Below are 19,515 nucleotides of genomic sequence, written 5' to 3'. Positions count from 1 at the left end.
AGTTCTGAATTACATTTCTTTATACGTAAATTGAACATTTGAAATTTAACATATTGAAATGTTTTTATGGCTGAATTTTATAGACATTTATTTTCAAACAGGTGTTTTTTTTCTTCTGAATACTGAAAATACAGATTTCAAGTTTTCAAGAAGAAGAAATTCAGAATTTAAATTCAGTTTTCTAAAACATTCAAGATGCGAAAATTCAGATCGTACAGAAAGTAGGTCATAGGTCATCCACAGGGAAGAGTAGAAGATCTCAGAAAAGATCAACAGAGCATTTTGGCCAATTATAGAGCTGCACTGCAGTAGTCATTAATGGTTAAATAAAATTGTTGTAATCAAAAAGCAATTGTAATTAATTGAAATCATGAAACATATCAAATTTAACAATAATTTATTACAATTTTAAAATAAATTACATTTTTAGGGCACTATGACATATCTGTATTTATTTTAACCAAATTCTTTTCTTTTTCTTTTTTTTGGATTACATTTTAATGGTTTATATTGTAATGACCAATTATAAAAAATGTAGGCCTAATGATTTAAGTAAAACTTTCTTCAAATGTTAAACCAACCTTTTATTTTGACGGGTTGCCGTGTAGACCTTTGAGTGTTTTTATGATATGACAAATGATTATTTCTCAAATCAAGCTAAAATGCAGCTAAAGTGACTCTCAGAGCGGCTGTGTAGAGGAAGTTCATCCATTAATGTCCTCATATAGGTTGGAAACATCGAAAGTCATGCCTGCGATGCGTCAGTGTGTGTGAGAGTGTGTGGTAAATGAATACGCGTATGTGTGCCTTTTTTAAATTGAGCCAAAACCAAAATATGTTAGGTTGTGCCCCACTCTCCCCTACTTATCAGTTGTATTTCCAATTTGAGCTTGAGCTTTAGAAATGCTTGGGAAATTGTAGCTTGTGTGGATGCTACCGCACTACTTGATCAAAAAAAAAGAGCTTCTCTACTGAAAAGCTATTTGATTCAGAAAACAGCGACGCTACTGAGAAATGTAGTTAAGCAAAATTGAAAATTATGTGGAATTTACAGAAAACCAAAATGTGTTAGGTTGTGCCCCATAAGCTTTAAACAATTGTTTTTAAATACATAAAGTGTTGTATAACTTAATTCCCTTATTACTTCACAAAACAAAAATATATTTCAACACACTAAAAACAGGTCAAAATTTATTTAATTTATAACTTTAAAATCTGCACGAAAAAATTATAATAAAAGAGTGTATTTTGTATTATTTTGATTTCATTTTTATTTACAAAATTGTATTTATTTTAAAATGGACATGAAATTAAATATTTTTAAAGGTGCATTAAGCAACTTTTTCATGTTAAAAATACCCGTTTTCTAACCCATACATGCTTAAACAATTGCCTGATGGGCTGAATAAGCCCTTCTCTGATCACTGAGATTGTCTCTATAATCCTGTAAAGTAAAATAAATAAGAGGGATTCGGGCCGGAATTTTAGACTGGGCGTGACGTCATGCGCGTTCACGGCACGCTCACCTGGCTGTCTGGCAGGTTTGTGTATTCGCCGCCATTCTCCATAGAAGATGGATTCTAAGAGACCGGCTTGTAGTTCATTTCAAACACCAACGCAAACTCCACTTAAAGGGTTACTTCAGGATTTAGCATTAAGCTTTGTATTAGTAGAAAACCTGTAGTATTGTCGAATTACCATGCTTTCCACCCTCATATCCCCCTGAGACAAGAGATTTATGTATTTTTTGTCTGGAAAAAATCCTCCGATGACGCAAAAATCGTCATTTTGCGTCATCGGAGGATTTTCTGGCCAGAGGCTAAAGACTACAGCCAGTAGGAGGAGCTGTTCCGCATGTTTTCAGCCCGCCCATACAGGGTGGGATCTCATCTCACTCACTGAATGTACACACAGTGTCAGCTTTGGAAGCTAAGCTAGCAAGCTCTTGTTCTGTGGAGAAAACTGAGTACCCAGCAAACACAGAACGTTGGCGCAACGTAGCCAACCTTCTAACAACGTTTTAACAACATGGCCAAAAGGTTGCTATAACTACGTTGTGTAGTGAAGGTTGTTACAGCGTTGTCACAATGTTGACATTAAACCACCGTTCAGGGCCATTGCTTAAGGTTGTGCCTAGGGTGTCATGACAACCACTGGACTACATAATGTACTCGTCACTGCCCTGAAGCGCGAAAATCAGCCTTTTTAATTCCAACCACCTGTTGTTGGCCTCATTGTGTTCTCATTCATCATCGAGCAAGGATACGTGAGTATTGCGTTTAGCCTACCTCAGCTATCAAACACAACCTACAACTTTAATTTCTAATGTGATTAATGTAGCCTCGCTCGCACTGTTTAGTTTGTCATTTGATTTTTCCGCTATTTAGTCTCATTCGTTTCTTTGCTCCTCTGGATTTGTGGATGTTTCCCCGGTGACACCTGCTTTCGGCCTCTGTCTGCCAAACAGACCCGGTTATGTTCATTAAATGTTCTGATCTGCCTTTGCTTTTTATGTTTTATTTATTATACTTAAAATAAATTTGTATATTCGTTTATTTCGTTTTTTTTTTTTTTTTTTTCACAAATGTATGACTTTTGGAAGTGCAATTTGATTAAATGCAGTTTTAATAAAGTTGAATTAACGAAACTTTGTGTCATTTTTACTCTTCAAAGTGTAGGCTACACTTGCAGGTGTTGATAGCCCTATTAAATAAAAATATAGATAAACAATAAACGATAAAAGTATATAATTATCTTACAAAATGCACCATATAAAAATATTGTCAGAACGTCGTCTCTCAGTTGCTGAATGTCGCGCAGCAACGTTGCTACAGCCCTGTCACGTCTTACAATTCTACGTTGTTACAATGTTGCGAGCACGTAGACAGCGACGTTGCCATAGCAGAAATGCAACGTGCCAGAGACGTTGCCACAACGTAAATGTGTTTGCTGGGTAGTAGGAGAAAGCTGAGTAAGTAGGGGTTACCATCCTCCCTTTCCCGGACTTGTCCGGCGGACGAGATCGTTCAAAATGTCCGGGATTCAGCTTTTGCGTTCTGCGGTCGCCATTAATTGTTTACATTGTTTCAATCTAACTGAATTCATTCCGATCGGTGAGTCTGAATGTAGTGTTTACATGAACGCTAAACAAGTCATCGGTTGATGTGCGTTTTACCATTGCTAAGAAAATTCCTGCTCCTCCGTGAGAGATGCGAGACCGGCGCGTCTCAGTAATCACACGACCGGCCTCGCGCTGTTCTCCCGCGGCCGTCAGCCTCTTCCTGCTCGCCACAGTAAACATGATGAATGGCGACTGTTGAACGCAAAAGCCGAATCCCGGACATTTTGTGCGATCTCGAAATCACGGGCAAACTCGTCACGGAGACTCACTAAGTTAGTAGCCTAACCTTCTTGTTGTTTTCAACTGTGCTCTCTAACCGGTAGGCGTGGCCTCCTAGGGCAGCGAAGCAAGTGCATTCTGGGAGTTGTTGTCTTTCATCCACATAAGCCAAAAATACATTTTCTGGCTTTTCTCAGGCTAGAAAGCTCCAAATTAAAAAAATTTCTTCACATTTCTTCTACATAAATGACCTATTTTAAATACACATTCATCTTCCCAGAGGTGAAGTACCCCTTTAAGATAAAAAAAAAGAAAACTTTTGTCCGTGAGTGTGCACACTTCTGGCTGCAGTTTCGCTTGCCGCCAGAGGGGGCATAGTTCTGCAAAAACTCAGAGACTTGCGCAATGCACCTTTAAATTACTTGAAACAAATTAGCCGTCATGGCCCTTCACACAAAGAAGAAATACGCAAACGAAATACATTTAAAACCACAAGTTGACTAACATGATCATAATAAAACAGTTGACACAGAGAAAAACACAAAGACACGGATGAATTTTCACCACATCATTCATTACCAGACAAACATGTCCAAACAACAAGGCCCCAAGTGAGTCCAACAAACTTCTGATCAAAAATGGAGAACAATTCAGCTCCAGAATGCTGTTACATCACAGGATGCAAAGAGTGGCTAGAAATATTGAAAAGAACAAAGAGGACAATATTAGATATATTACAAAAACATAATGATGCAGTCAGAGACAGATAGAGGGATGACAGATACAGTTAGAGACAGATAGAGATATTACTTAACAATTAGTTAATAGTCATGTGCCTCAACAAGTAAAATCTTAACATAATGATACATTTGCAAATCTAATGATTAATTAAAGCAGACAACTGGAAGTTGAAGTTCATTGCTTTGACCAACTGTGGTAATTAACACATTAATTTACACTTTTAGTTAATAAAATAAGTTATTCATATTTTTTATTTATTTTTTATTAAGGAATTAATACATTATGACACATTTAATTAATAACAATTCATATATTACTTAATCTGTTAATCATTTAGAATCTTTATAGTTACTGATGCAGTAATCATTAATTAATGGTTTAGTTCTTCATGAGTCATACACTAACACATGATTATCTGTGCATTAGTTAAGCATGTATTAATGCTTATAAGTGCACCCGTATTGTAAAGTGTTACCATTTAGTTTTATATTTTATGCTCGTTTGACATTCGCAAAACCTCCCATTACATTCTCCTTGTACAATATTATCCAAATATTGTACATGCTACACTCCAAATATTATTCTTCATATAGCACAAAGCTTGTATTGGGAAGTAACACATTCAATACTTTTTAATTATACAGATTTAATTATACAAATAAGTCTATTAAACTCAACCGTTTGACCTAAAGGCCTAAACCAGCTGTAAAATAATATTATTCCTGTTAAATGACTGGTAAGTTTGTGACTGTGAGGTCCACGCACACAGTTTGCATGTATGACTCTCTAAGCGATATTGGAATCCGAATGAATTAACTAGGAAAATCCAACATTGAGATAAATTATTATATAAATGAAAAATAATATATTGGCTTTTCAACTTAAATTCAAGGTCTTTATAAATTGGATTCAGATTGGAATTAACTTAATTTGCAATAATTTGCAGGGTTGTTCCAAACTGAAGTGCTTCTAAATGGTTGCTTTGAAGGGCCTGAAACAAACATTATAGTGTTCAGCTGATGGAAGCTTTGCTCTCTAGATTCTTTGCCCTGCATCAGACGCTCTTCTGTTTGAACCAATCCTCAATCCTCTGGACAAGGTTTGACAAGAGTAACAAACAGCAAATCAAACCATCTGCACCTTCAAATGCACTTTGCTTCTGTAAACCATTGATCTGTGGTCTTATAAAGGGAATTATTATTATTTACTTAAATTAAAAACTCAGTTTTTTTGTTGTTTTTGCAACTGGTTATTGCTGTTGTTAATACATTAATTTGAGTTGTTATTCTGTTTCATGTCTACATGTCACAGATTAGAATACTTTTTTTCTTTGAAACAAAGTGCCCAAACACAATCAAAACATGTGATAAAAATCAGCTTGTACTGTTTGAAATGCTAAATCAATAGATGATGAATGTTTTGTGTGACTTTTATGTTTGCTTGTGGTGAGTGTAACATGTTGGTAGTTAATGTGTTTTTTTTTTTGTTTTTTTTTTTTCACCTGTGGTTTCTCTGCTAGGACACATGTGTGAACTTAGAGATCTGACTTCATACATCCACACAATCTGCATAGATCCAGAAATCTTTTGTGGAAAAACAGTGCAGAGTTCAGAATGGCAGGAGCAGTTACTCTAATTAATGTCTCTCTTTAACTATTCCAGAGCCTTCCAAACCTCCAGAGCCTTCCAAACCTTCAGAGCCTTCCAAACCTTCAGAGCCTTCCAAACCTTCAGAGCCTTCCAAACCTTCAGAGCCTTCCAAACCTCCAGAGCCTTCCAAAGCTACAAAAGTGTTGGCAGTTCTCCTGTCCTTGTCCCTGATGGTGATCCTGATCCTGATCGTTGTGGGGATCAAGTGTTGGAAAAAAGTATCCAGGCCAAGTAAGTGACATGAATGTAAAATGAATTAAATTAAATTATGAAAGTATATTTTAGAACTACACTAATGGTTTCATTTAGTGTAATTATTGTAATAATCTTTGTTTTATTATAAATTAATCTCATTGTAAAAATACTCCAGACTGATGAGAAAATAACTAAAATACCTTTGGCTGAGTAAGATCCTGCTATTTTACTTATTACATCTGATATCTGAACAGATAGGACACATTAATCAGTGTTTAGTTTCTTAATAATTGTGTGTGTGTGTGTGTGTGTGTGTGTGTGTGTGTGTGTGTGTGTGTGTGTGTGTGTGTGTGTGTGTGTGTGTGTGTGTGTGTGTGTGTGTGTGTGTGTGTGTGTGTGTGTGTGTGTGTGTGTGTGTGTGTGTGTGTGTGTGTGTGTGTGTGTGTGTGTGTGTGTGTGTGTGTGTGTGTGTGTGATGTGACTTCATTCAGACATCAAACACCATTCCAAAGAAACGCCATTATAAATATTTAAAGTCCCTGTGAATTTACTTTATGAACACAGTTTTCCTTTGTGTTGATGTATTACAGTGGAGTAGATGATATATTCCCACTTATTTTGTTCTTTATAAAAAAACAGAATCTCAAGAGTGTGACATCATACGTCACTAGGTCAGTAAGCGCTCACTTCGTTCACAACTAGTAATAATAATGTAGTGGTAGTGAGGGGTCGTTCTCGATCTAAGCATGTGATTTGACAACATTTCTCCAGTGCTTGTGAGTCATTAGTTTCTTCTGGATCCATGTTCCCTGAATAGAGCGACTGTATATTTCTAATGCTTCTAAAGTGAATTTTGTTTATATTTGGAATTATACTAACAGGGCCTTTTTTGAAGGGAATTGAAATTTTGAAGGGCAGGTGCTCAAGCTGAAAAGGGGCACCCCTCTCATAATTACTATAAATATTATATAAAAATTAAGTTAGTTACATTTTGGATCTATTATCATTGGTTAAATAGAGCAAAATGTTTCAAAATTGACATTACTGTGTTTAAAAGTTAAAAATTTTATCTTGCTGATATCGGAAAAACATCACTATTCTTCATGTGATATTGCTTAACTATATCATTTGAACTCAATCACTGGAAATAAGAAGTGCATAAAAACGTCTCTTATATTGAAAAGAATAATTTGTAGAATTTAATGTTTTACTCTGTACAATGTAAGATCTGTTATATGTTTTCCCCAGTTTCTGTTTGTCTTATGTTTGATGCATATATTTGATATGTCTGTAAGCTTTTTTGAAAGTTAAAAAAAAAAATATATATCATTTGAGATAAAAAAAAACAACTAAACTAAATCTTGTACATTGACAATTTATATTTTGAATTTTGCAGGCATTTTTATTCATTTTGGTGCCATTTCTGAACCTGCACAATGCTCTTTTACGCCAATGCCAGATCGCTTGCTTGTTGTTAAGCTTAATGGATGGTCTAAGTTAGGTTGGCTCTATGTAGATATTTAAATCATGGTTTAATTTGACAACAGTGACAAACAATGCCGAAGCTTATAGGGTAAAAACTATTGTTACCTGGCTGTCACCATCTGTGCATACCTGTATACTACTAACATACCAGATTTAACAATCTATAGGCACATTTACACTTCAAATATAGTGTGAAGTTGTCTATTCTTGTGCACTTCAGCAGAAAGCAAGACTCATGCTCAGTGTCATGACAATGACGTTAACATAGTCTCAAGTGAATGTGATTCATGTTCATGTAGAACAGTCACATACATTCCATCAGAACTAACAAAATAAAAAATCATATTAAGATATAAGGATGGAAAAAACTATATTTATCTAGAAAACTTCAAGAAAAATAAATAAAAACTGTTTTTAAAGTTCTTCTTTTGATTGTACCTACACAGACAGGTGTTTTTATCAGTTCATCTGTTTAATGAGACAGCAAACACTTCAGTAGGAAATAATTATTGGATTTTATTTTCAAAGGTGGGTGGTGGTTCTTGTCTAGTGGGGTTTTGTCTGCCCGTGATAATGAAATATTTAAAATAAAAATCTGTGTTTGCTTCCAGCATGGTGATAAAGCTGCATGGACAAAACTGTAAGATGTGGGAGATATGAATTAATTCCTCTAGATCCTCCTGACAACATTACATTATTAACCCAATCACAAAAACAGTATTAATACTTACAGAAAGACAGAGTAAACCTTGTATTGATCTCTAATATATATCTAATAAGTCTGTTTTTTTTCTGTCTTCACTACTCTTAATGAGAAGCCTTATGAATACTGTCCTCTATGACACACTAGCCTTCATTCAGATATTAACCTTATAATATTTTTTGAGAACCGTTTATGTTGCTATGGAAAATAATGGTGCAAGTGAGCAAATATTGTTCTGAACCCAGTACTGTACATAAATAACTGAATTTTAAAAGAAAGACACATTGACTAGTTTTAACAACAGATATTTCATTGAATTATTGTAATTAAATATTTAGCATTATTCACTTTCCTTTTTGAGTGGATTCTTCCCTGTTTTTAACACTATGGAAAACCAGGAGTGACGTTACAGAGACTCACTCCTGTCAAATAAGAGGGTACATTTTGTTTAATAAATTAATGTAAATTAAGTTTACTAAAATTGTGTAATTGTTACAGCAGGAACCTGACTCAGTGTGTGCTGATAACACTCAGTTTTTAATGTTTATGTTACTAAGGCTCTATTAGTAAATTTATTAAACACCATTAATCCAGTAATTTTGAAAACAATGCTGCATATGCAGATTTAAGACTGTTTCTTTTTTTTTTTTTTACTTATTTGACTCTTTCTGTTTTCTCTCACAGAGCCTCCGGGGACGGAGTCAGCACTTGAAATAATCAACTTAAAGGATTGATTCAGACACCAAAACTGTGTAGTTATTTATAGTTTATATACAACTAACAGTGTTTGAAGTCAACCCATGTGTGCTTTTGAGATGTGAAACTAATAAGTGAAGACTTGAGTTTGATTTGGCATAAACAGGGAAACATGCTTTTGTTCATTATGAAGTTAACGTAATATGGTCATGCGCACTTATGCTGATCATATTGTTCTTGTATTAAGTCAGTTTGACTGATTTAGTGTAATTTAGTTTGTTACACTCTGTAAGAAGGCTTGATTATTGTTACACTTTTACAGAATATTGCAGAAATATTCTCAGACTGAACATGATGTTCATATGCTTTATTTTTGATTGCTTGTTTTTTATCTGATGCTCTTGCACTGTCACATTGCACTGTTACTTTTTTTTATTCAATTATTTATGCTTAAATAATACTTAAAATTGCCTCCTTGAAAACCTTGTAAGAATATAGAGACAATATTTGTTTTAGTTTTTTTTTTTCTTTCAAGTAAATCCATCTCTCTGTCACCGAATAAGATGTGAATGTGAATATCTTAAATGTAAAGTGAGTGTTTTCATGAGGACTGAAGTGTTAAATGCTCTTAGCGTCGCTCTGATATTACAGGAGTTATAGATGATTTACTGTCTGAACATTTCATTCATTCAGCTTGTGCCTCTTTATTAAGATTCTAACACGCATAACATTTTTCTTCAGTTCCCGTTGTGGATGAGTATTATGAAAATAAATGCTTGTTTTGCCATAATTGTGTTGCATCTTTGTGTTCAAAATAGATGTATAATATTTAAATAATTCAGTATTTGAATCTGAGAGATGTACTGACTTAAATTGACTTAAAACTCTTTATTACAGCCCAAGCACTTTTATTAGGGGCCGAGCAACTGTTGTATCCCTTGGTGTTCCCATTATTATTATTCCACTCTGGAAGTCTATGGCAGCCCATAGAACCGCTTGCAGGAAACTTATGAAATTTGGCACACAGATAAAGGACAGGCTGAACTGTCACCATAGCGAATTTGGAGTCTCTAACTCCCTCTAAAATCCCTCTAGCGCCACCAACTGTCCAAAGTTGCACTCATGTTTATTCTAATAACTTTTGAACCGTAAGGGGCTAGAAACAAAATTATTATTTTTTGATAAGAGTCCTGCCCTGAACACATCTACATGCCAAAATTTAGTTCATAGCCTCACCAGCTGGCAGCAGGAAGTGTGTTAAATTCAGATGACTTTGACATAGTCCTCCTATATTTACCTACCTACTTAAATGCAAATTGCCCATCATGCTCTTTTTTCCTAAAGCCACCGGGTGGCGGAGGCACGGGTGCGAGGGCCCTTTCATCGCTGCTTGCAGCTTTAATTTGATTATTGCACTCATCGATGAAGTGATCTTGACGTAGTGATCTTTCACTCAATGAAATATAAATGTGTGCTACACATTCCTTGTTTATGAGTTTCTCAGGATTTAATAAATAGACAAAATATTTTGTTCTGACCAAAGTGTATATTGATATCAGTCTAAAGGAATCCAAAAGCATAATTTAACTCAACAAATGCAAATTTTATTTTATTTGCAACAGTAATACAGTGTAAAACACAAATGCCAATACAATGATCAGTATCATTTGTTAAGAAACAGAACCACAGAGAGTTTGTTTATTGTTCTGTGGTGAAACATGTATAAACCACCTCCATCATTTCAGATTTATGTAAGAAACTCAAACACAAAAGGTCTGATGCAAAAACTGCAAGAGCTCAAAATTAATAAATGACAGAGATTTGCTTCAAATTCATCAATAGATATTATGGGTTATGAGTCAGTGTTTCTCACACTGAATAATGTTCTTGTGTTTGATATAATGGAGGGTCTCTGTCTTTTATGTTCTTGGGACTTTTATTATGAAATTGTAGAAGACAAGAGCAGCTTTCATAACAGTGACAAATAAATAAAAGCAATTGGACTGTGGAAACAAAACATAATCAACATCAGATATCAGTACAAGAGCCGATAGGGTAAATACGAACAAGTCAGAAATTAAGCACAGGAAGCTGATGATATATTTATTAGATTAGATTCAACTTTAGATTACAATGGAATTACAGCTCTGAATAGGAAATGTCAGTCCTGGAGGTCCACTGTCCTGAGTTTTGCTTCAACTCTGATAAAAAAAAAACTCCCCTATTAGTTTCTATTAATCCTGAAGACGTTGTTTAGCTTGTTCAGGTGTTTTTGATCATGGTTGGAAGTAAACTCTGCAGGACAGCGGCACTACTGGACTGACACTGCCTAACACTATCAGAGGAGAAGGAGACTGTGAAGCAGAAGACTGTAAAGGAGGTTGTGATGTAGGATGTGTCCTGGAAATGTAATGACAATGGTGACAGTTATTAGTGTCAGTTAGATCTACAACAACAGACAGAGATTAACTTTGTAAATACTGTAAATGCTAGTATGACCATTGATGTACCAGAACATATTATCTGACAGAGTTCAGTGATGTTAGGATGTTCAGTCTGGTGTCTGATGAAATAAAGACTTTTTTTTCTGTCACTATGGCCCCATTATGTTACCATAGCTACCTTGTGGCTTTGGCCTAAAACCGTTTCACTTTTACCTTGCTATAACAAGAATATGAAAAGGACAGTAAAAATACACAAATTCTCTACTTACCATCAACAGTAACATTGAATCTCTTGATAAACTACTTATTCCCAATAATGGTTCTTAGTTGATAAAGTCCAGAGTCTGTGTTTCTGATGTCACTGATGGTCAGAGATCCAGTCTGATCCAGTTTCAGTCTGTCTCTGAATCTCTCATCATTATCATAAAATTTAGAAAAAGTTAAGCTTGCTTTAGCTCCACTCAATATCATCATCTCTCTGTGTCAGTAGCTTAACATCAGGTTTAGAGTGTATCACCATCTCATCTGTCTCACCAAACACACCAGGAACACAATATTAATGACAGTTAATTAAAATCCTCTGAGCAATTTAAACATTTATCTCTAAAAGTAAAGACATAAAAACCACCAGACAGACAACACAAACTCAGAGTAAACAAAATAAGTGTGAGCAACATCATCTCCAACAGCCTGAGATAAAATCACTCTATGATCTGAAAAATATCAGTAGATAATCTGAGGTTTAGAAAGAAACTCTTCAGTCAGGAAGAATAAACAGTTCATGAGCGTGTCTGTGTACGTGAACACACTTCACACTCTGACTATAGGCTAGTCACATGATACAGTCGATGACTAGCATTTATGAAATCAAAGTAATGAACCCTTTAGCATGGTAAGCATAGTTTACTATTAGTTTAAATATAGTTACTGTTGTCATTATAAATACTTTTTTGGTGATCAACTTTTTATTAGAAATTGCAGTTAGTATGTATTATAAGACATACATCAATAGAAATAAAGGGCAATACACTGAACTTTTTTTGATTTTAGATGCCATCCCACACAGCAACTAAACCCCCCCTCTCTCCCTCCACACTCCCTCTAAATCACATTAGGCACAATCATAGACAATCTACATAAAATTAAATAGAATTCCACAATACAAGTACAGTATAAAGACATTTAAACATGTCTTTTTTAAAGCAAGTTCTACATTTTTAGAAATGGCCTTTAACCATTCTGAAATAGTTTAGACAGGGCCCCATGTCTCCTTGCCACTGATGCTTCATGATCACAATGTCCAGGAAAGAATCCAATGTGACCAAGCTAAAGTTTGTGAAGGTTGCCAACGTAAGGCAATCATTTTCTTAGTTGCCGTGAATCCAGAGAACAATAACTTTTTCTGAGACAGAGAGAAATTGTAAGACAAGTCATCATTTAAATGCAGAAGTTTAGGACAGCATGTCAGTTTCCAGAATGTCCTTCAGAGTAGTAGATAGCGGTCTCCAAAAATGATGAACTTCAGGACAATCCCAAAACTATGTGCCTAACAAATCTCCCGAGCAGAAACAGTTGGAGGAAAGCTTCATTAAAAACCGTTTCTAGGGGTGAGACACATCCTATTAATCAGTTTGTAGTGAATTAATCGATGGTTAGTTTCTTTTTATATATATACAAGTTTAAGATTGGCCCATATTGAATCCCAAAATATATCGTCATTAACCTCTATTTCCATACATATCTCTGTACCAGATGTCTAAAATTAGTAACTGCTTATAAGAAGCTTCCAAGAACAACAAGCAGAACGAAGATACTATACCCCTCATACTTTCATTCATTATCAACACTTTGTGCATCATAAATAATCTTCTAAAATAATTGAATATAATTTTTTTCATTAGGCCTAGTAGCTCAGTACAAATTCCTGAAGTTTTACCAGTTTTATTTTAGGAACATTATCTTGTTGTATGGCATATAAAATATGGTCAGCATGTTTATGAGTCACATGACTAAAGTTCACACATTTGTTGGTGTGATCGTGTGAAGCGCTGTTTCATCTATTTATTTTTGTTTCTGAACTGCGCCATTTCACACTAAATAAACATTTGTCACTTTAAGCTCAATGTGCCTCAACTACAGAAATGTTTGACTATCATTTTCAACAGAAACAACCTCATCATAATTATTTTTTAAAGTCATTTTAAAATGACAGTACAGCGATGGAATCAGATAGCATGGTTGATATATAGTCTACTATGGCATTTACATGGCAATAGTGCAGTATTTTAAGCAATGGCCTATTGAATGTTAGACATTCTCTCTCTTTTTTTCTTTTCTCACTTCTCATTTCCCTCAGAGGCAACGCCCTGTAGAGCATTTTGACAGTGTCTATTTCCGTAGAAAACACCCTGTGTATGCTGGCCTTATTTGGAGCTGATATAAACTGATCTCCTGCAGCTTCCAAAACCACAAACAACACCAGCAGAACTAAAACACCTTAGACTGTATTTGTCAGCAGGGTAGCAAATATATTTTATAAATGTGTTTAATCAAATTTATATAGCCTACTTTGGGGTGTATGCATATGCTTTACATACAGTACTGTGCTCTCAGATCATCTTCTAGGGTGGATATAGGCAAATTTAGGCTACAAAAATAATCAAATTATTTCACAAATTTTCCGTATAAAAATCCTCTGAGGCTTATTAAAAGGCATCATCATCATCATCATCATCATCATCATCATCATCATCATCATCGCCCCCTAGTGTCCTGAATGTGTAATGTCTGATCCATCAGTGACTGACTAATAGTGACATCTCAGCAGCAGCCACGCCCACTACAGCAGAGACAACCAATAAGAACAATATGTAAAACATCCCAGTACTGTAACAGAACTGTTCAAAATCTTTCAAACAGGTTTCAATAGTTTTGGCCTTGCTTCACAGACTAAAATATTAGTTTGAAGTTGAACAAAGCAGGATCAGAGTGTCTCATTGTTTGTCTTCAGAGATTGTGTGTTGATCTTCTAGAATAGATGAAGATCCTGCAGCGCCTCCTAGTGACTGAAAATGAAAACACACTTTCTGCAATGCTATTTTAATATTGTCCTACATTTTTAATCATACATGTGAGCATACTGGTTTAACACAAAGCAGATTGTATAATAATTAATAAATGCGTTTTGAGAATCACTATACTCTATACCAGGGGTTCCCAAACTTTTTCGTTCTAGGACCCACCTAGACAAGTATAATCAATCGCAAGACCCACTTGCACTGGTGCTACCAACTTTATCAGTTGGTCGCACCAGCATGATTTGGTCGCACTTTTTTTTTTCTACATGCAATGGGATTAATCAATGCATGCTGATGGTCTTAATCTGCATTCCCTAGTTTTGCACTGATGTAAAAAGACTGACAGTGACAAGCCTTCATGTTAGCAAAATATTTTAAACTTTTAACTCTTAAAAAAACTTTTAAAAACATGTATGTTCTTTAATGTTTGATTATAATTTTACCGTCTTCACATAGGGATGGGAAATGATAAGATTTTATCAATAATAATAATAATGCCACTGACGATTCTGATTATCGATCCGATTCTTTAACGATTCTCTTATCGATTCTTGATAGCACTGTGTGGAAAAATGTAGTCATATGGTTTTCAAATAAAAACAAGGGGTTTTATTTATTTTAAAGCTTAAGCTTGAGTAAGCAAACTGTACTTTTTATGTAATTTATGTAATAAATAGAACTTTATTGTAAAGTGTTACTGATTCAGACGTCTCCTGAGTTCACTGTTGGAAAGATCAGTTGTCCATTCATTAAAATGAATCGTTCAAAGGAGTCATTAGTTCGCGAATTGGACGTGTCATGCGCGTTGTGTGATTATCCCAGCAGTTAGGACATAGACATCCAAGATTTGTGTCAACACAGAAAACATTTCATCACTGGATAGTTTTTTTTCGTTTAATTGAAGTGTTGTTTTATGTCAGCTGAATCTGGGACGCTTTTCAGAGAAGATAAGGCAACAACTCATTTAGCACAATTCACACCCAGCGGTAATTGAGGAAGAAAAAAAAATCTCCGAATGCTCCACATGAAACTTTGGTCTTCCGACCTTTTACCACCGTGTCGATTTATTTTGATTAATATGTGCGAGGGAGAGAGAGCAAGACAGCGCTTAGTTTGGAGACGGTGGAGTCTTTTTTACACTTTCGCCTGGCTCCGAAGAGAGAGAGTGTGCGCGCGCGCGACCGAGTAGCCTACTCTCTCTGCTCGTTCTTTCAGTTAAACATGCACTGTGACTCTTGGTGCCTTCACGTGCTATGGTAATTATGGTAAATACCAAAAGCCGACATGGAAAATGCACATGAACACCCCCTCATGTGGTATTTTCCACTGGGCAACTCGTAGAATATTTTGATGCACGAGTTGCCGAGATGAGATAACCTTTGACCTTTTCAAAATGGCGGAGAGCAACGCAAGAGTCGTGAATACTGTTAGTGGATAGTTTTTGTAGCCTATACAATGTTGTGTCATTAACGATTGTAATATAATGCGTTAACACTCAATTTTCAACTTCGCCGCAATTTCCTTGGTTCATATTTAATCATTTTATGTCATGGTTTATTTTTTTTATTATTAATTATGTTTTAATCATCAGAAAGCACCACATTTACGTTTTTTTTTTTTTTTTTTGGTAAAGATAAAAAAGATACTCTACTGACACAGACCTTGCAGGTACTACATTACGACAACAAAAGCACTTGAACACAACACACTGGTAAATACCAGTTCACAAGTGGAAAATATCATCTTTTCCATAGCACGTGAAGGCAGCATTAGTCACAAGCGCAGCAGTTCATCTACATTACTCAGCGATCAAATAACACTTTGGCGGGCGCTAAAACTCATAGTCGTTTGGTCATTAATCGGACTGGTTTTGTTTCACTCATCGTAACGTAAATTTAGCTGCAGCTAAGTGCCTTTGTGCGACCCACCTTTTCTCACTGTGTGACCCACAGTTTGAAAACCACTGCTTTATGTAATACTTTATATTAAAAACCTTTGTATTAACTGGCTTTCTTCCAATGTAGTGCAGGTAACGACAACCATCTGTGATCTCACAGTGGATTGCATTATGCACAGATATCCTCTCCCGCGGCCTCATTGTTTATGTACAACAAAACATTATAATGCCTTCATCTTCAAAATATTTTTTTTGTCTTGCACTGTATAGTGAAATAAGATAAGATAAGATCAGTGCCGATTCATTTTCTGCTAATTCTTGTTCATGAATTGGAATGTACTGTATGCAAAGGATTATGGATGATTGGAGGATGCGAAGGATATACTTGATGCATCCTTCAAAATAAGCCGAATGAAGGACGCGAAAGAAGGCTGTGTCCAAAATTGCATACTTCCCTACTATACAGTAGGTGAAAAAACGTACACTGTAAACCCGGATAAGTAGAATCTACTTAAAAAAACCAAGGTAACTCGTTGCCTTACATTTTTTAAGTAATGAAGCATTAGTTGAATAAGTGAAGTGGACTACGTTCAATGTACTTAAAGCTCCAGTATGTGACTTTGGTATTTGACCACAAGAGGGCGCAGTTTCCAACAATAACAAAGGCGAAGCTTGATGACGCTATGAAGGAGGTGACGATGGGAGATGTGGTTTATAATGCGTTTTCACCATCTAGCGATGTATCTAAATGGAATTAATCAATCATGATCACGGATGAGGTAATTTATTCGTTTTTGTATTACCTGTATATCTTATCGTATTATTTTATGTCATCATAATTAATGAACTGCAAGGGACGTGAAATGTTATGCTATATTAGGCTATCCCGTTACAACATACAGCTATTTGTCAAATGATTTGTTTGGTTAATGTTGTGCAGTTTTACGTTTTTTATGGTTAATGCCGTGTTGTTTAACGTGTTCAAACCAATATCTAAAAGTAAATTTGAACGAACATTTGCAAGTAATGACTAAATATTTTTTTAACATCATCTCCGATTGTAATTGTACTGCCATAATCTCGGTCACCACACGTGATAAAAAGCCTTACCAAAGTACAAAGAGCAATATAACTTTGTTTATAAGTGCTATTATTGACAGTTGCATGTCTTATCTGTCTCAATACACTCGCGAGAGAGTCTCTGACAAGTCCAGACGCGCAGCTCTCTCCATCTCGAAAACGCCTGCCGATATTTATCCGGGTTTTATTCCTCCGTTTGTCACACAGTCCGTGACTCCGCGTGTATCCGAATATGGACGCTTTCGTTTTGTTGGCACTTCAATACTCGCCAAAGAGTTCGTGATCCATAACAGCTATAACCATACAGTCTATGGCTATAACGCTTTAACCACCACTTCCGCATTTTACCATGCGATATTCCGGTGATGTGGGTCATATTTTTTATTTTATTCCTTTTTTTATTCTTTGTCAGATGTCTTTATTGTTTATTGTGATAAGAAAAAAACCTCAATAAAGTTGTAAAAAAAAATAAAAAATCCGGTGTGGTGGAATATCCTATCACATGGTCCACACCGGAAAGAAGGATAGAGAGAGCGGACATTGCGTCACTGAGGCGCGACATTTCTTTTCCGGGACGGCCAGTTATTTAAAATCGGAATTTCTCTGAAATAAAAAATCTTTGGAGACTTTTGAGATATTGTAAGTACATAACTGGAGGAAATATATCACACTGTGCAAGTTATTTTTGGAAATTTTATTACAAAATCCCTACATATTGGAGCTTTAAGCCCATAATGGAATGGAATAGAACATTTAAGTTGAATGTACTTATAACCGAGTTACAGTAACTGAACCGGATAAGTAGAATCTACTTAAAAAAACCAAGGTAACTCGTTGCCTTAAAATTTTTAAGTAATGAAGCATTCGGTTAAGTCTACTGTAACCGAGTTACAGTAACTAAAGATACTTAGTTTAAACAATCATTCCCCACCCATTTATTTAACTCAGCTTGTTAAGTAAGCATTACTCCATTACCAATTCAACTAAATTGTATATTCTAACGGGCCCAACTTAACTTTTAGTTCTGAAACTCAAAATATCTTTCAATCAATAGAGCCATGTAAAATACACACATACAACTGCAATATTACACTGATCCAATTATATTTTTATTGAACATGTCTTTTTTTTTGTCTTTTTTACAATATTAAACTTGTCTACAGCAATAAATTGTATTTTACAGGGAATGCTGCTTTTATAATTACATAATTAAAATATTATACTTTAAAGTTTCGTAAGAGTAGCCTCACTAGGAAAAAGAAAACAACATTTTCTGGGTTTTAAAACATTTATTTTGGTTAAAAGCAAGATCAGAAAATTGCCTTCTGTGAACATGTTGGCTGAATTTTTTAAAACATAAAATGCAATTTTAATACTTTAACAACAGGTAACACTAAGCGCTTAATTAAAGGGATAGTTCACCCAAAAATTTTAAATTAGCACATGATTTACTCACCCTCAATCATCCTAGGTCTATATGACATTCTTCTTTCAGACGAATACAATCGGAGTTATTTTACAAATGTCCTGGCTCTTCCAAGCTTTATAATGGCAGTGAATTGCTGTTTCTGTTTTGAAGTCCATAAAAGTGCAAACGAAATCCCATTCAAAGTCTGCAAGTTCTCTTACGAGAGGTTCTCTCGTATTGCGTAGTTGCTTACGCTACGGGAAAGCCTTTCTTTCTCGAGATACTGAAGCCAAAAATTATCCTTAATTTTTATAATCTTGTCAACGCAGTGCGGCAGCCTGCAGACCTAGGGCAAGCTTACTAGCGTGCCCATTGGCTGTCCTGCGGCAACTGCAGCAGCCTACCGCTGAGCCCTTGGCGTGACGTCACGACCAATGAGCGCGCTTGGCGCGCTTAATGCGTCACAGCCCGCAAAAAGGGGTGTGGCTTAGCGTATATAAACAGGGCTCGGAGGCTGCTTCTCTGATTTCTGTCTTTTCAGCGAAGCTCTACGCATCGCTGCTCTCTGAGGAAGCCGCCGTCGAATCAAGCGACCAGCACGCCGAGGATCTCAGCCTGAGGACGCCGGCCGCCTTCGCCGCCTTCAGCTTTCCCTGCCTGCTTCGCTATCCGGCGAATATATCCTTTTACTGCTCTGTGTTGTATGTGTTTGTGTGTTCGCCCCGCGACACACTTTGCATCTAAAAGAGCGCGAGGCGTTGTTGCAAATGCCTCGCTCATCCTGTGGCTCGTGCAGAGCC

The 19,515-nt window shown here is 35.8% G+C and overlaps 1 protein-coding gene across 4 annotated transcripts in view; it reads left to right on the top strand.

Annotated features, from left to right (window-relative positions):
- LOC307169768 (uncharacterized protein) overlaps positions 1-9,597 on the top strand; it is a 31,504-nt gene extending 21,907 nt beyond the window's left edge. For 3 of the 4 annotated variants that reach the window (XM_079890577.1, XM_079890578.1, XM_079890576.1), the window contains 2 exons: positions 5,743-5,961; positions 8,798-9,597. In XM_079890577.1, coding sequence (XP_079746703.1) covers positions 5,743-5,961; positions 8,798-8,847 — 269 coding nt within the window. In that variant the 3' untranslated portion in view covers positions 8,848-9,597. Of the gene's footprint in view, positions 1-5,742; positions 5,962-8,021; positions 8,051-8,797 lie in introns of all 4 variants that reach the window. The other variant, XM_079890579.1, reaches the window with a different exon arrangement.
- Positions 9,598-19,515: the final 9,918 nt, after the last annotated feature.

Source organism: Squalius cephalus (genome assembly GCF_949319135.1).
Source record: "Squalius cephalus genome assembly, chromosome: 13".
In the NCBI taxonomy this organism is placed as follows: Eukaryota; Metazoa; Chordata; class Actinopteri; order Cypriniformes; family Leuciscidae; genus Squalius; species Squalius cephalus.
This window is presented reverse-complemented; position numbering and strand designations above follow the sequence as displayed.